The following is a 20689-nucleotide window of genomic DNA, read 5'->3' as shown; positions in this document are numbered from 1 at the left end:
AATAATACTAATGTTCCCCCCCTGAGACAAACAATCTCACTTTTTTTTTTGGTGATAATAAAGTACATAAGCAATGGATATTCCCCCCCCCCCCCCCCCCCCCCCCCCCCCCCTAAATTGATGCATAATACCATGTTCAATGCACATGAGTTGTTACAATACATCAAACTTGTATCATGAAATAATGATAGGAATCAAGTTGGAGCTTTTTACCTTAATATTTGACCCGAAACAAATGAAAAATAAAACTTCTTCCTTCTCTCAGCTTTGGCCCTATTATATTTGTTGTTTTAGGTTGTTTTTAGTTTTTTAAAACAATGAAAATGTATTTAATTTCATATTTTTAAAAATTATAAAAAAAATTAAAATAAAAAAAATCATTTTGACTATTTTTATTACAAATACGCTATAAACAAAAAAAAAACGTATTTTTAACAATTTTAAAATAAATACTCAAAATATAAAACTAAAAATAAATTTAAAATTAAAAATTAAAACACAAAAAAAATAATCCCTTACTCTCACTCTCAACATGAACAAATCTCCTTATATCTTCAACTTTCTTCTTTCTCTACAAGTGAGAACATTCTTTGTTTTCTTTCTCTTCTTCAATTTGATTGTGAGAATCTTTTTTGATTTTCAAAAGTTTCAAATTCCTTGATAACGTGACCTATTTACAATGATTTCTAAGTAGATGAAACAAGCAATTAGATAACAACAATAATTTAGTTATATAAAAGAGCGTTTTGCTGGATAAATTAAAAGGAGTAATATTGTTTATCTAGACTGAAAATGATTTTTCAATTTATTTAGCATATTTTCATTAAAACATGAGAAGATACAAATGTATAACTCGTAAATAAAAATGTCTCATCTCCAACATAGATAAATAACATTATTTAATTAAATTAAGTTAAACTAAATTAACAATAATTAATTAATGTTAAGCCAAAAACTCCTTTAAACAATTTATAATCTCATAAGATGATATTGTGTCAAACCTTCCATGTTTACAAATACACGAGTTATAACATGGATGATAAACATAAAAATGCCTCAAATATATATATATATATATATGTGTAATCATCCAAAAAAATATCATCCAAAAATATAAAGCTATAACACACAGTCCAAAATCCTAATTAATCATCCAAACTTCTCCCCCTTTTTGCAATGAATCAAAGAGGCTAACGAGGAGGAGGAACACCGTGGACATCATCAAACCTGATTCGAAGCTCGCAAACCTCCCCAAGTACACTGGAACTGATCTCCCCATATTGATCAACTCGTCTGGAGAGATCCTGAAAATTCTTGTTCATGACCTCAATGGCAGCCATGATGTCACGTAGAGAAGGCTCCCCTTGAGCACGTGCAGGATGACTGGAGGAAGAAGGAACAGTCGGAGGTTCCGGAGAAGGAATATTAGGATCATCATGAGAGTCCTCCTGTGAGTTCTCTTCAGACTCATCACAATGACGTTGCCATTGACCATTCACTTTGACACACCCCATCCTCTTGAGGGTGGCAGAGCAAATGCGATCAGTGGGTCGAAGGGACACAGGAGGCTCGCCATCTAAAGGCACTTGGAAAATTTTAAAGATACGAGTCAAGATCATGCCAAAGGGAAGCGGTGTCTTCCTATTTGGTCCATACATTTGCATGTGTTGAACAATAACGTGGGTCAAATCAATAGGAATTTGTTGAGTGAGACACCACAAAATTTCAAAATCCAAATAAGAAACGTGATCGTATGAACCGCTCCTAGGCAGAATACAATGAGCTATAACCAAATGAAGTAAACGAGTAGTCAAATCAAAATGGGAGGCCCTGGGGAGTTTAGCAAACTGAAGATTAGGATTATTTGTCAACATTCTAATGGCATTCAAGGGAACAAAGTCGGGAATGTTGCCAGACCATGCACGAGATTCATAAATAACAACATCATCAATGTTATATATAGGAGTAATACCAAAAATCTCATTGAACAAAGTAGTACCAAATTCAACAAGTCTGCCATTGACAGAAGAGTGAATACAAAATGGATTATGAGTGACAGTTAGATTTGAGTAGAAGATACGAACTGACTTAGGATAAATAGGTTCTTGAAGAGTGAGAATGGGAGCCCATCTACCTAACAAGTCAAGAAGAGGAAATCCTTCGCTACGTAGCTCAATGAAATGCACGAACCGGCCATAGAGAACGGGCCTCTTCCCAAGATGGTCGACATATTTCTTCAAGATGGATTGTCATGCCTCATTTTGGTTCTTCTTGCGCTCGATTCAGACGCTTCCTCTTGATTTCTTCGCTTTGGAGGACGTCGTGGAGCCATTAGAGGTTGATTTTGATGATGGCCGATGAAGATTAATGAAGGCTTTGAATTTGGAGTCGGAGACCAAAAGAAAAGAAATCGCGCGGAAAGGAAGGAAGAAGATGAGAAAGCGTCCAGAGAATTTTCGACTTTTCTTCGGCCCAAAAGTTCAGTCGACGTGTTATGGTCCCTTCTCGAACCCAATATTCCCTCACCATCCGCTCTCTCTTGCGCGGGCAGTCGGGTCGGCCCGGGTCGGGCTAACCACCCGGGCACTTTTCACCCTGCCCCAATTGTTTTGAGGCTTGAGCAAGGAGAGGAGGGAGGCGGGAGGGAAGAGAGGAAGGGCAGGCTGGGCCGACGGCGAGGAATCCACTGCCGGACGATTTGGAGGAGGGGCGAGTTCAGCCGAAGGTCGCGAAACGCCGGTAAGCCCTCCGTTTCTTCTCTTGCCCTGCCTCCTCTCTTCTTCTTCTTCTTTCATTCCGATCTCTCTCTCTCTCTCTCTCTCACACACACTCACTCACTTTCACTTCATCGTCTTCTCTCTGTTCCTCTATCTCTTCCCCTCAAATTTCTGTGTTTGTCGGGCCTTCACTCTCACTATCTCACTCTTGTTCTACTCCTTTCCTCCGGCGACCAGATTAGGCATATGACGGACTGGGCGGCCTCCGCCCTACCCTAGTTAGGTTTTAGGGTTTCTGCGACCGACATGGGCTTGGCCTCTACGCGTTCGCTTGAGGTTGAGCTTGTATTTCACGGAAAATTTTAACAGATTTTTAGATATTTATCTCTATTTGATTGCTAGGTGGTTAGAGGACGTGCTTGTTGACCCCGTTCGTAGGGTTTGTCTTGAGAAATTCGAATTTTAAAGCTATGAATCCATTGACGTTAGTGAAGCGAATTCAGAATCTCAATTCGAAAGAAGCGACGTTAGGTATATCTGAAGAAGCTTCGTGGCATGCCAAGTACAAAGATTCTGCTTACGTATTCGTGGGCGGCATCCCTTACGACCTCACAGAAGGCGACCTTCTGGCAGTGTTTGCGCAGTAAGCTTTACTCCAGACTCAAATATTTGACCTCTGGCTTGATCTCCGACTTTCTGGACTGTTCCTTAATTTCATTACTAGAAACCTGCGTAGTTGGTATACAGCATATGCAGCTTGAATCATGTGATTGTGTGAGCTATATCTGTTGACATTGCATGAAGTCCATACTTTGCGAGTAAATCAGCCCAAAACTTCCTGGACGATGACATTCATATAGAAAACATGGGTATCATATACATAAGATAACAAAGTAACCTGGAAGGATGAACATCTCAAGCATACATATCATGCCCTTGCTGTCTCTGTTTCTTTACTTGCACCCAAAAGTCACTAGTGTGGGACTGAATGGTCTGGCACATTGTTGAATGAATAAAAACAAAAAAGTAACTGAAAATCCGTCAGCCAAAAATGGAACAGCAAAAGTGACAGCTGAAACTAATGCAAATCACAAAGAAAGAGAGAATGCAGTGAAGAAGTGACACTTAATAGAGGACAATCTTTTGATGATGGTTATGGAGTCTTAGAAGATAGAAAAACTGCAGCAGTTAGCAAGAACTGGTGGATTTACGATGGTAAGGATGTCTAATTTTCTGCTGCCTTCTTTGCTATTAATGAAACACAAAAATATCTTTAAACTAAACAAAAATGATAATAAAATTTAAACTGTGTCTGTAATAGAAAAGTTACAGTGTAGCATTCATGGCATTCAAAATTACAGCAGGGCTTCAGTTTTAGGGGTCCACCAAACTAAGTTGTTCCCTTCATGGAATGTAGATTATTGTTAATGCTTACTTGCAAATAGCTGAATTTGCTGCTATAATTTTATTTGTATTGTGTTCTTGATAATTCCTTAATTTACAAGCACACATCAAGATAGACCCTCAGTCTTTGTATAGTGAATTCCTGTGTAGTTATGGTGCATTTTTTGTTTTCCTGTTGCTGTGTGTAGTTACCCATTTTCATTATTTTAGTAATGTGAAAATGCTGTTGAGCCATATAATTAATTATTGAGCTTTGGTGGCTATAACTATGGTTAGTTCATGGTGCATGAATTTGGTTGCAGTATTCAGGACACTTGTTCAAGCTAGTATTGAAGAGGATTTGAAAAATGAACGGGAATAGTTAATTAATGCTTTGTACAAAGGTTCTTTTCCCCATCAGTATTACATGTTGAGGAACAATAAAGATGAGAAGAAATGGGTTTTCCAAATTTGTGAAGGAACTTCGTATGAGAACAGATTATAAAGAATGTTTTGAAAATACAATATTTAGAGCCCATAGATTATAAGCCGGATGTGAATGAGGTAGTCTCAGTTGTTGCAAATATGACTTTGGGAAATGGATTTTAGTTTGCTGAAGTTAACATACTAGATCTCAACATTCCTTATGAAGCATCTTCAACTTTCAACTTTTTGAAATAATACTGGAAGATATTGAATATAGCAACAACATCGCAAGTCTTAATTTCAATAGGTGGGCCGATAATATGAATTTTAGTTCTCCAAACTTCTCTATCCACGGCTGTATCTTTTCTATGGCCATTATATCTAATGCCATGTTTAAGAGTTTTTTTTTATCAAGTTTTGTTTGGGCTTCCTCTATCTATTTGTTACAAATTTGTTTCATACCATCTACTTGCTTCATAGGTGATTTTGTTGGTTTTCTTCTCACATAATCAAATAATCTTAATCATGTATCAGACATCTTATCTTTGATAGGCATCACTCCAATCTTATTACATATGCTTTTATTTTTAATTCTTTTTTTTTTGTGGTCACGAATTTTATGATAAGTAATCTCCCTTTTTTTCTGAACTCCAAGATATCTAAACTAAACTTTTCTAGGAATCGCTTCATCATCTACTCACACCACAAGAGCATTGACTCTTCTTTACTGAACTTATATTTTGTATGTTGATTTTCGATTTGCGCAACTTGAAGCCTTTGGATTCTAAGGTCTTCCTCTATAATTTAAGGTTAACATTCACGCCTTCTTTAATTGCATCCTCTGGGGCAATATTGTTTGCAAATAATAAATACTAAGGCACATTTCCTTGAATGTACTTTATAAATTCATTCATCCCAAAAACAAAAAGGGTAAGGGCTTAGAACAGATCCTTGATTTAAATCATGTGATTCTATTCTAATTGAAAAAGATTCAATATCTCATTAATAAGTCCTTGATGATATATGTTTTAGTTAACTTGTATATAAGGGCCCGTTTTAATAGCATTATTTTTTTAGTTTTGTACTTTTATTTTCATTATTGTGGAAATGAAAACAAGCAATGATGCTCGATTGCTTTTTTATGTTTTAAATTTTTTTGAAAAATTATAAAAAAATTGAAACAATTAAAATTTGAAAATTTTGTTTTCTTCCCTTCTTCTACCCTCACCATTGCCAGCAACCCCATCTGACTCCCAGAAGCAATTTGGGAGCAATGAAGGTCTAGGGGAGCAATTGCAGAGCTCAACAAAGAACAGAAGCCTCAAAGCTAAATCATCATCAGAATAGAGATTAAAAGGGAGTGCATATGTGAGTTTATGCATCTGTACAAAGAGGGATAGAGAAAGGAAAAAGAAATAGCAACAATGGAGGAGAATTCAGATTGAAAACTATTGAGAACAGACATCATGATGCTATAATATGCCCCATTATTTTCAAAGATAATTCTTACATGTTCGCATCTTCTCCCTGTTTCTCACTTCCACATTTCCTTTTTGCCACCTCATCCTTTAATCTCCCGGCCATCTCTGTTTGTTCTACCTCCATCCCTTTTCTAATGCACCCAACTTACCTATCATCTATATTTATAGCTTGGGTTGACTCCTAGAAGTTGCTGGAACAAATGGTGGGAAGGAAGAAGGAAAATAAAAGAAAGAGAAAACGGATCGAAGTTAGCCAATGAAATTTTCATGTTTTTTAAATGAAAATGAGAATTGAAAACGAAAAATATAAACTAAAAACTGAAAATAGAAAACCTTGCAATGAATCTGGATCTTGGCTACGTTGGTCTCTGACAAAGTGTGGCAATTGCTCAAATGTGGTAAGCTGTGTGCAAGTCTGCCCAGTTTGCAGCAAGTGCTTAAAGCAGCAGTGATGTGTGAAATGTGATTTTTTATTAATAGCTGGACGAGTTTTAGCCTTTTAGTTAACCATTGGCCATGAATTTTTCTGCTTGTGTGTGTTGACATTTCTGTCTTTCTTTACTCACAAGTTAGAAATTCTTGACATATATATTTTTCCAATTTGGTAAAGAATGTTTTATTACAACAGCAGCAATCAAAAGCCTTAATCCCACTAGTTGAGGTGGACTACATGAATTCTAGCTGTAAACAACATTTTATTGGGTTTGACAAAGTTGCATTAACTATTATTGTTTCTGGGTTTGCTATGTGGTCTTGCCATTCTTTTTATAAGTTCATCCATTGCTTATCAAATTAAAAAAAGGTTATTATACTATTATTTTGTATTTATTTATTTCTATTGTTATGGAAAAATTCTCATTTAGTTTCTGCTTGTTTTTCTCTCCCCTTCCCCTTCCTCCTTTTTCTTTCAGCATGAAATATTGTTTGCAATTAATTGCAGATATGGAGAGATTGTTGATGTTAATCTTGTCAGAGATAAAGGTACTGGTAAATCCAAAGGTTTTGCTTTCATTGCCTATGAGGATCAGAGAAGCACAATTCTTGCTGTTGGTTGGTATCTTTCATTTCTAGCCATGATATGTATGATAAGAAAGTTTTCTTTTAAGTTAAGCCTTATTATAATGGAAAATGCTATTGGTACATCATTATGTACACCTTGGGCTACACAATGATGTGTCAATGTTTAAAATGCCCTCACCCAAGATGGTGAGGCGCAATGAGGCGAGGGGTATTTATGTCATTTATGTGCCTTGTGTAACCCAAGATGTACATAAATGATGTACAAATAGCATGACCCTATTATAATAGCATAAGTAAAATTGTTGCTTATGTTTTAAATTACTCACAGACAATCTGAACGGTGCTCAAGTTCTTGGTCGAGTCATAAGGGTTGATCATGCAAGTAACTACAAAAAGAAAGAAGAAGAAGATGAAGAGACAGAGCAGAAGAAAAGGGAGGAACGAGGAGTATGCCGTGCTTTCCAAAGGGGTGATTGTAATCGTGGAGCTGGATGCAAGTTTTCCCATGATGAACAAGTAAGGCAATGATCATTGAACAGTAGCACCATTAGTTATCTTCTGTTTTTGATTTGGATGAACTGCTACCTTTGCCATGAAAGTAAAATAGAGTTTTCAGTAGGTTCTTCACTCGTGCATGATAGGCCACTGACAACATTGTAAAGAATCCACATAAAATTTTTGCCTCTGGGAAATTTTTTGCTTATTTGTCTCTTTATTGCTGTATGGGGTTTATGCTACAATTTTATGTGTTTTTTGTAGTCTAATGTTAGTTCTCCCCATCTTCATTGTATTTATCGTGAACGGTAACTTCAGTTTGTAGTACAAATTGTTGGCAGTTAAATTTCAAATTCCTGAATTTGCAAATTAAGATGATGATAATTGAGAATAAAAAATGAAACCTGTGTTCCGTGTTCCTCTAGGTGTGTGACACATTCAGAACTAGGTCTTGTTGATCTATATGAGGAACTTTGTAGTCAATTTGAAATTTAAGTGGAGCTCATGTAATGAGACATGAATGACTTTTTAAGCAAGTACATTTACATTCTTTTTAGTTTTTCATATTTAGTTGTGTCACCACATTATATTCAAAAATTGCTGCGACCTTGATAGCAACAGTAATGTTGCTCTTTTTGATTAGAAGGTCACAGGTTTAGTTGTGTGAATTATCTCTTTGCAAATCAAAGGTGTGGCTGTGTACAAAATTGCCATTCCCTTCCCTTGACCCTGGTAAAGCAGGGAGCGGGAGCTTCGTGCACTAGGGATGCTGTATATAATATAACTTTTTGTTTGTGAAATTAGTACTTGGATGTGGGATCATGTGGATGGCTACACTGGAGATTATGTTGTGTCATGGTGACTTGGTTGTTATACCCGTCAGTCAAATAAAATATTGTTTACTTATTATGTTTTGTTGCATATTCCTACATGTCATTTTTGCTTACATTTTTGTTAGTTTTCCATACTTGGAGTATCCACTATAGTAGGGTAGTATTGTGGTAAATGTTATATATCTTTTTTCTTTAAGTTATAAAGCTACTTGTTGGTTTGAAAAAGGAAGTTCATTAAACCATCCAGTTGTAGAGCCTTATCCAATTTTCTGTCAAATAAAGTTGTCTGATGGCCTCTTGGCCATTATTGACTTACAATATCTCATGCAAATGTTGTGCTATGATGGTTAGTTTTATGAGGTGTATGTCATGCCATTGTTGGGATTTGAGGGACCTTCATTTTAATTGTCATAATCTCTGGAATGGCTATATTATCTGTTATAATAAATACATCTTGTTTCTATGTGTATTATTGGGTATCACCTCTCTTTTTGGGGTAGTTTCATCGCGTAGATTTACTCTCAAAAGTTGAAATGTTGCAGAATTTTACTCTCTATGTCCAGCTACCATATTGGTTTCTGAAAAAGTGGTCCACCCTCTGTTTTATTTCTTGTTTCAAGTTTACGTACATATTTCTTACCATGGCTACACATTGTGTTTCACCTTGAGATTCTCCAAGCTTCTGTGTGTTTTTAATGCTTCTCTTGGCCTTAAGAGGAATTTTTTAATTGCAGGAGTAGTTCACTCTCTTGAGATGCTTTTAAATTTGCCTAAGAAATAAATTAAGAAATTACCCAGTTTCTATTTATCCCAAAAAAATGCATCTTATCCTTCCATTTGGGTGCTGGGTGGGCTTTATATTTCACCAGTAATTTTATCATCCCTTTGATTGGTTGAGTCTTGTTTTGAGCATAAGTTTACTCATGATGTCAATGCGTGTGGTATATCTCGAGAGATTGAATTTCCACATGCTGGTAGCAATATATCAAGTGAAGATAGCTACAGTTGATGATGCAAAAAATAACAGCCAATAATCATTGACACGTGGAAATGGGTAAAGCGTACAACTTGATATAACATTCATAAGGTTCACTATTTCTCAGCATTTGTTACCTCTTTTGCTTATCTTTCTGTTGCTATCAAGTGATACTCATTGAGTATGACAACTACTAAGAGAAATATCTGCTCAGTTTATAAATATCAACTACTTTGAATTTTTTCCCATGAAATTGAAAGAAAATTTTGGATTTAGCCAAAACTAACCAAATGCAGCCTATTTAAATATTCATGTATTTATGCTGTGTCATCAAACTGGTTATTTTCTTCTGCAAACAACATTGTTTTCCAACTAATTTGATCATGCTTTCTTTGCATTTATTTACATCCTCCTGCCACCCCCTCCCTTTTTTATTTATTTTTTTTTTGGGGGGGGGGGGGATATGGGAGGGGGAGGTATTGGTTTCATTATGGAAATTGTTGACTAGTTGGACCAGTTGTCCTATGTGATTGGATCTGCAAATATCCATCATATGGAGTAAGTTTTCTGTTCACATCTTCAATTGTTCAGTTGTCATGGTTATATTTGTAGAGAAGGTTAGGCTGAGATAACACAGTATGCCACTATATAGTGGTTGATCTTTACCGAAAATGTCACACTAGGTATTGATAAATACATATCCTTATGTTCATACAAGTGTGTACGCTTGTGTTTTAGGATTATAATTCTCATTCTGTCAGTACCTAATTGGTAATGGCCCTCCATTAATTTGTAGCGTGTTCAAATGCTTTGTCAGGTAAGTTGTGCAAGATGCATCTGTTACAAGACTCTTGGAGCATTCAAAAGTTGGTCATCTGTTATGTTCACTGGAAAATTCTTATGGATATGTTTTCCAGTTTAGGAATGACAACTGGCTTTTTGGATTATAAAAGATTATATCTAATTGCAAACTTAATGAGTGAAAGATGAAAAGGAGCCATAGGTGTTAAAGCTGCTTCCTTCATTTTTGCATTTATTCATTGTTTCTTCTGCTAATAGCCTAATACTACTTTCTCCCTATAGAAACATTTTCATTTGAAAGTAATTTCAAATGTTTGCCATTGATGTCAATTATTTTGTTGAGGATGTGGCTTCTTCTTCGTTTACTTGTAACATTCAAATGTTTCTTCAGATAAATTGTGCAACCAGCACCTATAGAACGGACTTATGGAGCATTCACCAAGATTGCTCATCTATTATGTTCCCGGAGAATTCTTGTGAATACAGTTCTCAGTTTAAGAATCACTACTTTCTTTTTTTTGGATTATAAAAGATTTTTCTAATTGCAAACTTGATTACTAAAAGATGGAAAGAAGCCATATACGTTCAAGCTGCTCGATTCCATTTTTTCATTGTTTTCTTTCTTTTTTTATTTTTTACTTTTTCAAATGAAGCATTTCCAAGTGTGTTAATGCGGTATCTGCTATCATCTTTATTTTTGAAACCTTTTTGAGGCACTTAGTCAAGTTTTTGTTTTGTACGTCCAGAGAGCTGCAAACACTGGTTGGGGTCATCAAGATGATAAAGGTTCTAAGTGGAATCATGACAGGTTTGAGGGTCAAAAAAAGAGTGAAAGACAATCTGGCACATCAAACATAATTTCTGAGTATATGGCACAGGAAACTAGATTAAAAGATAGAGATGCAAGAAGTTCAAGAACAGTGGGCAGAGAAGAGGGCAAAGAAAGCCATAACAAGCCAAGAGAATTGAACTCAAGATATCGGGACAGTAGAGATGGTGAGAAAGGATCAGAGCAGAAAGAGGACACAAATCACAAAGAAGAATGGGAAAAGTGTGCAGGAGAGAAAAAATTCAGAAGGCATGACCATGAACCAAATTCAAGAGAAGCTTATGATAGGAGGGAAGAAAAGCGATCAAGAAGGCATGACCCAGATTCCTATCCCAGGGAAGACAGGGACACAAGGGAGCAAAAGAGATCGAGCCGGCATGAACTGGAATCCCATCGCAGTGAAGATCGTAAGAGAGCCAGAGACAAATGGTCAGATCATGATAGAGATTCTTCATTTGATCATCATAGGCGGATAGATAAAGAGAGTCGTCCTAGATCATACAGATGAGTTCTTTTTTAACGTGTCACGAAACAAGAATTCTTTGTGTGTGTCAGGACCTTTTCTGCAATGCTATAATGCGGATTTAGATTCACTCTTTCTTTTTCTGTTTCTTCTGTTTTTGCCGGGCTACCTGATGTATCTCCTGTATTTTTACTGGGGACCATGGTTTGGCTTATGTATCTCTTGGATTCCATTGCACAGGAGAAAATTACTCAGGCTTGTCATCTTCTTGGCATGGAATGATCAAGGATGTGACTTTTACCCCACGAGAATAGATATTTAGAGATCTTGACAGCCTAACAGAAAAGCATGGCCAGGAATTTGTTGGAAAAGTTACCTTGCTGCCAGATTGATGTCAGATTTTTTTTTTAATAGAAGATTGAAGCGAGATATGAGATGTTTCATTTAGTGAATGTATATTTGGTGCAACTGCGTCACCTATTAACGAGTCTTTCTGAGCATTATGATGAATCTGTGTGAGTACATTTCTTATGATGTTCATCATATACCCATATTTCTTTCATTGTTGATCAACTGGTATGCATCTATTGTTGTTGAAGGACAGCCATGAACAGAAAGTCCGTTGCCTGTGATGATTATGTTCCATTTTCTTAATATGGGCTCATCTGCGATGAAGCAGTCTTGCCAAATTGATCAAATATGTATTAGTTTGCCGCACTTATTCTACTTCAGGCAATTAGTTTCACACTCTTGTTATCACATTGTGAGATCAATCATTTGCCAACATGGGTTATTCATACTTAGCTTCTGCTAGTACATTTGGACAAAACAAACAGCTCCGCTCATCGACAAGTTATTTCAGGCATCTGGCCTCCGATTACACCACCTCTCCCTGTCATCAGAACCGACGCAGATGCTGATTCACGGCGCGGGCTTCAACCCAGGTACTAAAACTGGACCTTCTTCATAGGTGAGAAGTGCCTCCTGTGCTTCCAAGCTAGTTGGTGTCTTGTCAGTTGTAGCTCTCCATCTACCACTCCTGCTGATGGGCTTTGTTTTGCTATCACCAATCCTCTCTGCTCCTTCAAGATCCTTCTTTTTATTAACTGGGTTCCCCTGTTTTTGCCAAGTTTCTTTCTCTGTACTGATAAACTCACTTAAGTTGATTGTTTGCTTGTCTGCAGGATAAGCAGCGTCTTCAGCTGGCTTCAAATCTTCTATTGAGCTATTCAAATTGTCCTCTGCAACGGTTTCGTTTTCAGAATTATTTGTTTTTTCAGTCATCTTTTGAAATTCAGCACTTTCCCAATCTTCTGTAATGGTAATTTTGCTATTTGTTTCCCAGGTTTGGAAAACTCGGTCTGGGCCAGGCTGCCATAGAATCTCTCCTGTGGTTCGCTTGAGCGCATACTTGAACTGAATTGACCTCTGAACAGGTATATCCTAATCAAGAATTTCAGATTTAAAAAAGGGGTTATAAATTGCATTTTATCAAAATGAAAACATCAATTGGATAATTTTACTCCCACTAAAGCCTAGTGAGGATATTTGTCAATCCCTTATATGGCACCCGGGTGCAGTGAGGAGAAGGTTGGCATGGAGTTAACCTCAACGAACTTGCTCCTTCTACACGGGTATCCTTATAATCCAAATTCAAATTCACCCATTTTGTCAAAAAAGCGAAAAGAAAAAATCTTCCAAAGAGTTGGCCTTCTCACCATCTCAACGCTCCACAGATGTCCATCAGACCAGTTCAATGGTATGGCATTGGAGGGATCCCAACAACCTATCATGGGGTCATCCCCTACAAGAAGGAAATGCTCACCGAAGGAGCATTCTTTCTGCAACTGAAATCTCACATGGACAGTCTTCAATGGCTCTGTTGACAAGGCAAACCACAATCTTAGAGCAGTGGTATTTTCACACAAGTCATGTGACCCTGAGAAGAAGAAGCTTTACCCATCCGTTGCATCTCAGCATCAGCAGCCTCGAAGCCCGTCAAAACCTCTGCAATCTACACGAAAGAACTCGATGTGCAATAAGCATCGTACATTAATTTCAAAAGAGAAGAAGGGAAAATGGAAGAAAATTATGAGTCAGAGGCCCAATGAATTCACGAACGTAATACCTCGGGCTTTGATGAAGCGATCCATAGAGAAGTCTTCCCTCGGTGCTGCATTTGTTTTCTGAGAAAATTGTCAGACGGGAAAATGTTGATGGTGGGTTTCCTGAGAAGAGGCTTTGGCAAGCATATGGCCATGCCGTTGCAGTTGTTTGCAGCGATCACTGCTTCCATCTCTGCAACTTGAGAGAGAGAGAGAGAGAGAGAGAGAGAGAGAGAGAGTGGCTTCTGTTTCTTGGGTGTGGGGGTATTATTATGTATTCAAAGAGGAGGGGGAGGGGACACTGTACGGATCTGGTGATTTGGTTTTTTGTTTGGTTGCTTAGGGATCTTTGCTTGCTTTGGTAAATCATAAATCATAACTGTATGTATGCACTATATTCATTGGATTGATTTTCTGTTTTGGGAGATGGGGGAATCGAATAAGCCCTTTTCCGTCTGCTGCTTTTTAGGACTCGGGTGTACCTTTTCTAATTTGCCTCTAATTTGCAAGCAACTACTAGGGCTTCTGTTTGATTCATTCAAAACTAACAGAAGCCCTACTTAATTTGATTGGTGCTGAAAATTAAAAATCCTAAGTAAATGGCAACAATTCCTAAAAATTAAAAATGAAAACAAAAAGAAAAAGAAATCAAATCAAATACAATACAATACAATACACAGAATGTGATTAACCAGCAAACCAAACCAGAGAGTGAGGTTCATTGATTGAAACTAATTATTTAATTTAATGAATTTGTCATAACGAAGCTAATTTTTTACTTAAAACACTTACCATTTCAGGCTTAAGGAATGCAGTCTAATTTATTTTTTATTTTATAAATATGAGCAAAATTTATATATTTAAAGAGATAATGTGAGTTTGAATTGAGCTAATTTTAGAATTTAAGCTTCAAAACCGCTGCCCGGAATAACCATAGGTAAAGAAATTCTTAACCATCTTATTCAAAATAGATTTTTAAATTAAAGAGTGACAAGAAAAAGTACTTCTTGATCCATCTTTAATTTTATCACCCAAGGCTGTAGGCCCTGGCCCTTGTAATAAGTTCTGAAATTGCATGATGATGATAAATAAGCAGAAATTCATGCATCTGAGCTTCTCTTCTCTTCTCTAGACTTCTGCATGTGAGCTGCTGTTGGTCTAAATTTTCGTAAGCAGCAATTCATGCATGCTGCCTATTTATCATAAACTTAAATTACTTTATCCTTTTTCTTCTTTTTGCTAAATAAAAAAGATGAATAGCTGCCTGCAGCTAATTAAATGCCTGACCTGAGATGAATATATAGCTTCACTGATATTATCAGAAAATATTCTTAAAAAACAAAAACAAAGATATTAGCCCAGGAAGCAGGAAGATGATCTCCTAAACAAAATTAGAGATAACAACACGATAATTAAAAAAATAAAGTCCAGGTTTATATATAGAAAGAGTTACTTTGCTCTTGCAACTGATTTCTTATTTATAAACTCCAAATTATTTGTAGAATCTGATTCATGAGGTTTTCTTTAAAAATAATTAATAGATATATATATCTTTAATAGTACTTCTAAACAAGGATAGGCCAATGGGTTTTCATCTGACTTAGGCTTTCTCATGAGTTATGCTTCACCTTTCTCTTTCAAAGACTCGATCCAACTCCACTAACTTTTTTTATATCTTTATATAAAATAAAAAAAATACTTCACATTTGAATTATAGGCGATGAAATAAGAATAATATTTCTTTTATCTGGTTATGTAATTATTGGAGTAGGATTGAGTTGAATTTAGTTTGAAGGTTGGATTCTAGAATCAAAATTTCCATTATTTGTGTGTTTCTAGAAGGTCCAGCCTTGTGTTATGAAGCTGCAATGTCTATGTGAATTCTTCTTTCTTTCTTTCTTTCTTTTTTCCCTCATAAATATTGTCCCATTATTTCTTCATTTTGCTTACCTCCCCTCTACTAAAACACTACTTAATTCTTTTTCATCAATAATTATTTTATTTTAGATACCAATGAAGACTCCTCACCAACCTTAACCTTAATCTTAAAGTGTGCATAAATAAGAAATAATAATTCATAAAATAATACACCTCAATTTAGTATCATTCAAAAGAATTTAAATCTTAAATAAAAAAAAATACTTTTTTTTGGACGAGAAATTTACTGTGTTTTAAGTACACATTAAATAAATTTCAGATACACGTACGTAATAATAATAAGTCAACCAAAAATTAATAAATTCATAATTTAAAAAAAAAAATCCTAAGAACCGACATAAAGACAGCGAGTTCAAAACAAAAGAATTCCTTTTTAAGCGAAGATAAAAGGAGAGAAAGTGGAGAAGAAAAATAATGGAAGCGCCCATGGATCTGGGCAATTAATTAATTAATTGGCTTGGCTGGTCAAAGAGAATGAAAAATTTAAAATAATGATGAAGGAAGGGAGTCAAAGATCAGATTCACTCTTCAAAGTCAACGCATGAGGCATCCTTGTCTACTTTACTCCGCCGATGATGACTCTCATTTCATCACTCTCTCTCTCTCTCTCTCTCTCTCTCTCTCAATAGAATACATACAAAAATGACAATATCTTGATTGATTACAGGCAATTGGGTTTGCCAGCCCTTTCTGAGTTGGCAAGCCACCATTTCCCCTACTTGTTCGTGCAGAGAACTTGATTCATCAACTTGTTTTTGAAGCGTTTGTGGCCAACTCCGCCCGACTTTGACTTACTTCCTCGCCCATTAATTAGTTCCCAAGTGAAGTGTGTGTCCATGCAAATTATTATTCTTATAAGTAAGAAAATGGCAGGCAGGGAGTAATATAATTGATAGATCAGTTAAAATTAATTAACTAATAGGATGAAGAAGATTTAATATTTTATTTAGATAGATAGATAGATAGATAGCTCTTAGGAGACAAATTTGAAGTGTCATTTCGTGTAAGAATATCATTTCCCTTGGTCTCTATCTATCTGTCTGTCTATATATGGCGACGCACTACTGGCGATCAGTTCACATGCGGGTGCTTCTTCTTCTTCATTCAAGCTTCCTTCGTCTCTCCCAAATGGCCATTACTGCGACGAGCTTCCGCTTCTTCTTCTTCTTCTCAACCACCTTTCATGGCATCCTTACCCTTCTTCTATTCTCCCTATCACTCCCAAACAACGCTGCATCGTCTTCCCTCGGCAACGAGACCGATATATCATCATTGCTCGACTTCAAATCACAGATATTCGAAGATCCAGAAGAAGCCTTGGCCTCCTGGAACGACACCCTCCATTTCTGCAACTGGGCCGGAGTCACATGCGGCCTCAAGCACCGACGGGTCACCGCTTTGAGTCTCCACGGCCAGAAGCTGGTCGGAACCCTATCGCCCGCCATCGGAAACCTCTCTTTTCTTCAGGCCCTCGACCTTTCAGAGAACTCGTTCCGCGGCCATATCCCGCCCGAACTCGGCCTCTTGTTCCGTCTCAGAAACCTCAACTTGAGTTTCAACTTCTTGGGCGGTGAAGTTCCGGCCAATCTTTCCGGCTGCTCCAGCCTGCTGAATCTCTTGCTAGATCACAATTATCTCATTGGCCACATTCCTTCTCAGCTTGGCTTGTTACCTAATCTTGCCAAGCTATATCTCAAAAACAACAATCTTACAGGAAATTTTCCGGCTTCCATTGGAAACCTCACTTCTCTCCGAGAACTCTATTTGTCATACAACAATTTGGAGGGGAAAGTTCCAGAAACAATTTCCCAATTAAGGAACTTGACAATGATTGGATTATCAGTAAACAGTCTGTCTGGTGTTTTTCCCCCCTCGCTTTACAATCTTTCATCACTGCAACTTTTGTCTCTGTCATTCAACAACTTTAGTGGAAATCTCAGGGAAGATATAGGCCTTGCTTTTCCAAACCTCCAGAACCTTTACTTGGCAGAGAATCACTTCACTGGTTCCATACCAGTATCATTGTGCAATGCTTCACAGCTCCAACGTCTGGATCTTCCTATCAATGGCTTCACAGGGAAGGTACCCGTGAACTTTGGGAACTTGCAGAATTTGTGGTGGTTCAATATTCTGGAAAACGATCTCGGAAGCGGCGAACTGCATGATTTGGATTTCTTAAATTCTCTGACCAATTGCAGCCAGCTGCAGTTTCTGGACATTGCAAACAACAGTTTTGGTGGTGTTCTTCCCAGCTCAATAACCAATTTGTCTACCCAAATGACAATGCTTCTCATTGGAGGAAACATAATTCAGGGAATTATACCTGCAGAAATTGCTAATCTTGTCAACTTAACCATACTCAGTATGCCAGGGAACTTGCTTACAGGCAAAATTCCAGCATCTATAGGGAATCTATCGAATTTGAAACGTTTGCATTTGGAGTCAAATCAGCTCACTGGGGAAATACCATCTTCCCTTGGCAACAACACTCAATTGTTGAACATCTATCTGCAAAACAACAGCTTAGCGGGCGGGATTCCTTCAAGTTTAGGCAACTGCAAGGACCTTCAAGTTATCGATCTTTCTCAGAATAAACTCAGTGGGCCCATTCCCAAACAAATCCTGTCTCTGCAATCCCTCTCTGTTCTCCTCAACGTTTCTGGTAACTCGTTGACCGGCCCCTTGCCGGAAGAAGTTGGGAACTTGACAAACCTTGCTACGCTTGATGTTTCAAACAACAGATTGTCTGGGCAGATACCGAGCAGTCTGGGAAGTTGTTTTTCCTTGGAGATACTTCTTCTGCAAGGCAATTTTTTTGGAGGGCCCATTCCAGCTTTAACCGGTTTGAAGAATATTCACTACTTAGACCTTTCTCACAACAACCTGTCAGGCCAAATCCCACAACAAATTTCCAGGCTCTCCACATTGTTTTACCTGGATCTTTCATTCAACAATCTTGAGGGTCAAGTCCCTGCCCAAGGCATCTTCAAAAATGAGAGTTTGATTCGGGTCTCTGGCAACGACAACCTTTGTGGGGGGATTCAAGATCTGCATCTGCACCAGTGCCCCGACCAATCGCGCAAAAAGTCCAGGAACCACATTGGTTTGAAGCTGATTCTGGTCTTGGTCATTCTTGCCGCTTGCTTGGCTTTAATGGTATCAATATTTTGGTTTTTCTGTACGAGAAAAATGAAGAACAAGCCCAACTCAACATCTTCAATTGACAAGGCGCACCCGAAGGTTTCTTACGAAGAGCTCCTCAATGCAACTGATGGGTTCTCTTCCAGGAACTTGATTGGATCAGGTAGTTTTGGAACTGTGTATAGAGGAATTCTTAATCAACAAACTGTTGCAATAAAGGTACTCGACCTGGAGCAAAGAGGCGCTTCCAAGAGCTTTATTGCTGAATGCCAAGCCTTGAGAAACATCAGGCACAGAAACCTTGTCAAGATTCTCACTGCTTGCTCCAGCATCGATTTCAAAGGCAACGATTTCAAAGCTTTGGTGTATGAATTCTGCCCGAATGGATGCTTGGAAAAGTGGTTGCACCAAGAAGAGCGAGAAGCACCAGAGAGAAGTTTAAGCATTCTGCAAAGGTTGAATATTGCAATAGATGTGGCTTCTTCGTTGGACTATCTTCATAACCAGTGCGATACGCCGGTGGCTCACTGTGATCTGAAGCCCAGTAATGTGCTGCTTGATGATGATTTCACTGCTCGTGTGAGCGATTTTGGCCTGGCCCAGCTACTCTGTAAATTTAGCAAGGATGCAACCATGAAGCAGTTCACCTCGCTTGAGATTAAGGGAACCATTGGATATGCACCTCCAGGTATTATATCTAATCTTTTATTTCACTGTGTATGTGGAGTTGGTTATTTGAATTTGAATTTTTTTATTTATAGTCTTATTTTTTTTAGATGTTTTTATACTTAATATAATATCTAACTCTTTATAATCAAATTTTTATTAATCTTACTCTCACCTCTTTTATTAAATAAATATTCGTTGCATTTCATGTACTCTTCTGATATAAAAACCCTTACAAATCTTCTTCTCTTATTCATAAATAGCAAACTAAGTAGAAAAGGTCATGTTTTGAAATCAAAGTTCATGAACCCATTGAGTTTGGACCTTTTTTTTTTTTTGTGTGTGTGTGTAAATTCATTGTCTTTGTAAAACTAGCTTAGTATGAAGGTTCATCAAATTTTTGTTAGGAACGCTTCAATATCACTTATTAGGATATGATGATTTTGGTAATATCACAATCTCTGAAAACCAACCTCTTAAGACTCTAGATTTGATGGCTTAACTCTGATACCAATTATTAAGTTTACTATACTTCTGTTCCCGTCACAGTTAAATTGAGTTAATATGTAAGATATGCATCTATATCAAAAACAGAATTTGAGTAGTTTAACAAATTAAATTTTACACTAGAATAACATTGATGGAAATTCCATGAATGTTTAACAGAGTACGGCATGGGAGGAAGGGTGTCAACCGAGGGAGATGTGTACAGCTACGGCGTTTTGCTGTTAGAGCTTTTCACAGAAAGGAGACCCACAGATGACTCGTTTAAAGACAACTTGAACCTGCACAACTTCGTCAAAATGGCGCTGCCCAACCGAGTAACAGAAATTATAGACCATTCAGCCCTGAACAGAGACGACGAAGAAATAAGCGAGGTTGGATGTTCAAGTGAATTGACAAGTGAACTAACTGAGTGCTTGGTTTCTGTTCTCCAAATTGGAGTCCAATGCTCATCGGATTCGCCACAAGACAGATTGAACATGGGACAGGTTGCCATGAATTTGCTTTGTATTCGAGACACGCTTCTTTAAGCTGGAAGGACTTCCGAACAAAAGAAACAGCTGAAGCACAGGTGAAATTAATTTCAACAGTTGGAAATCTCACTATAATAGATTGGATTGGATTGGATTAGATTAGATTAGATTAGTTTATTTGTTCATCTCTAATTACGTTATCTTCTTCGTGTAATCATCCATATGAAACTGACTCGTCTCATCGCATTTTTTCTTGTTCTTGCAGGTCTACGGATTTCGCAAACCCATCTAAAGGCGACGGGGCTGTCTAATGTTGGCTCAATAATGGAATATAAGACGGCAAGAGCAAAATGCTGAAGATTTGTGAATGGCTGTACGCACTCGCAAAAATTCAATCCCTACTTGTTAGCTTCTACAGTACAGTTTTTTGATCCCCAG

At 37.3% G+C, this 20689-nt stretch overlaps 3 protein-coding genes across 5 annotated transcripts; 2 read left to right on the top strand and 1 right to left on the bottom strand.

The window, feature by feature from the left end:
- The first annotated feature begins 2588 nt into the window (after nt 1-2588).
- LOC127796867 (zinc finger CCCH domain-containing protein 25-like) lies at nt 2589-11958 on the top strand. 3 transcript variants are annotated; one of them, XM_052329272.1, is made up of 5 exons: nt 2589-2739; nt 3120-3360; nt 6948-7057; nt 7356-7543; nt 10879-11958. In XM_052329272.1, exons 2-5 carry the CDS (start codon nt 3188-3190, stop codon nt 11467-11469), a joined length of 1062 nt encoding a protein of 353 aa, XP_052185232.1. In that variant the 5' UTR covers nt 2589-2739; nt 3120-3187; the 3' UTR covers nt 11470-11958. The 3 variants fall into 3 exon arrangements, with proteins under 3 accessions (XP_052185232.1, XP_052185236.1, XP_052185242.1); XM_052329276.1 differs by having other exon boundaries at nt 2633-2739; nt 3095-3360; XM_052329282.1 differs by lacking the exon at nt 2589-2739 and having other exon boundaries at nt 3131-3360; nt 6948-7061.
- A 306-nt stretch (nt 11959-12264) lies between these two features.
- Nucleotides 12265-13720, bottom strand: LOC127788331 (uncharacterized). The gene is made up of 4 exons (XM_052316511.1): nt 13553-13720; nt 13384-13438; nt 13143-13303; nt 12265-12867 (listed from the first exon to the last, which is right to left on the bottom strand). The coding sequence occupies exons 1-4, from the start codon at nt 13718-13720 to the stop codon at nt 12346-12348; spliced, it is 906 nt and encodes a 301-aa protein (XP_052172471.1). The 3' UTR covers nt 12265-12345.
- A 2797-nt stretch (nt 13721-16517) lies between these two features.
- Nucleotides 16518-20664, top strand: LOC127788252 (putative receptor-like protein kinase At3g47110). Its single transcript, XM_052316398.1, has 3 exons — nt 16518-19296; nt 19941-20349; nt 20517-20664. The coding sequence occupies exons 1-2, from the start codon at nt 16518-16520 to the stop codon at nt 20306-20308; spliced, it is 3147 nt and encodes a 1048-aa protein (XP_052172358.1). The 3' UTR covers nt 20309-20349; nt 20517-20664.
- Nucleotides 20665-20689: the final 25 nt, after the last annotated feature.

The sequence above is a fragment of the Diospyros lotus genome, chromosome 1 (assembly GCF_014633365.1).
Source record: "Diospyros lotus cultivar Yz01 chromosome 1, ASM1463336v1, whole genome shotgun sequence".
NCBI classification, from domain to species: Eukaryota; Viridiplantae; Streptophyta; class Magnoliopsida; order Ericales; family Ebenaceae; genus Diospyros; species Diospyros lotus.
This window is presented reverse-complemented; position numbering and strand designations above follow the sequence as displayed.

Excerpts from the sequence above, each read along its gene's own strand:
- LOC127788331 (XM_052316511.1), bottom strand. The coding sequence starts at position 13,720 with ATGGAAGCAGTGATCGCTGCAAACAACTGCAACGGCATGGCCATATGC. Across the intron at positions 13,439-13,552 it reads TCGCTTCATCAAAGCCCGAG|ATTGCAGAGGTTTTGACGGG; the intron begins GTATTACGTTCG and ends TCTTTCGTGTAG. Across the intron at positions 12,868-13,142 it reads ATCTGTGGAGCGTTGAGATG|GATATACCTGTTCAGAGGTC; the intron begins GTGAGAAGGCCA and ends ATTCTTGATTAG.
- LOC127788252 (XM_052316398.1), top strand. The coding sequence starts at position 16,518 with ATGGCGACGCACTACTGGCGATCAGTTCACATGCGGGTGCTTCTTCTT. Across the intron at positions 19,297-19,940 it reads CATTGGATATGCACCTCCAG|AGTACGGCATGGGAGGAAGG; the intron begins GTATTATATCTA and ends AATGTTTAACAG.
- LOC127796867 (XM_052329272.1), top strand. The coding sequence starts at position 3,188 with ATGAATCCATTGACGTTAGTGAAGCGAATTCAGAATCTCAATTCGAAA. Across the intron at positions 7,058-7,355 it reads AAGCACAATTCTTGCTGTTG|ACAATCTGAACGGTGCTCAA; the intron begins GTTGGTATCTTT and ends AATTACTCACAG. Across the intron at positions 7,544-10,878 it reads AGTTTTCCCATGATGAACAA|AGAGCTGCAAACACTGGTTG; the intron begins GTAAGGCAATGA and ends TTGTACGTCCAG.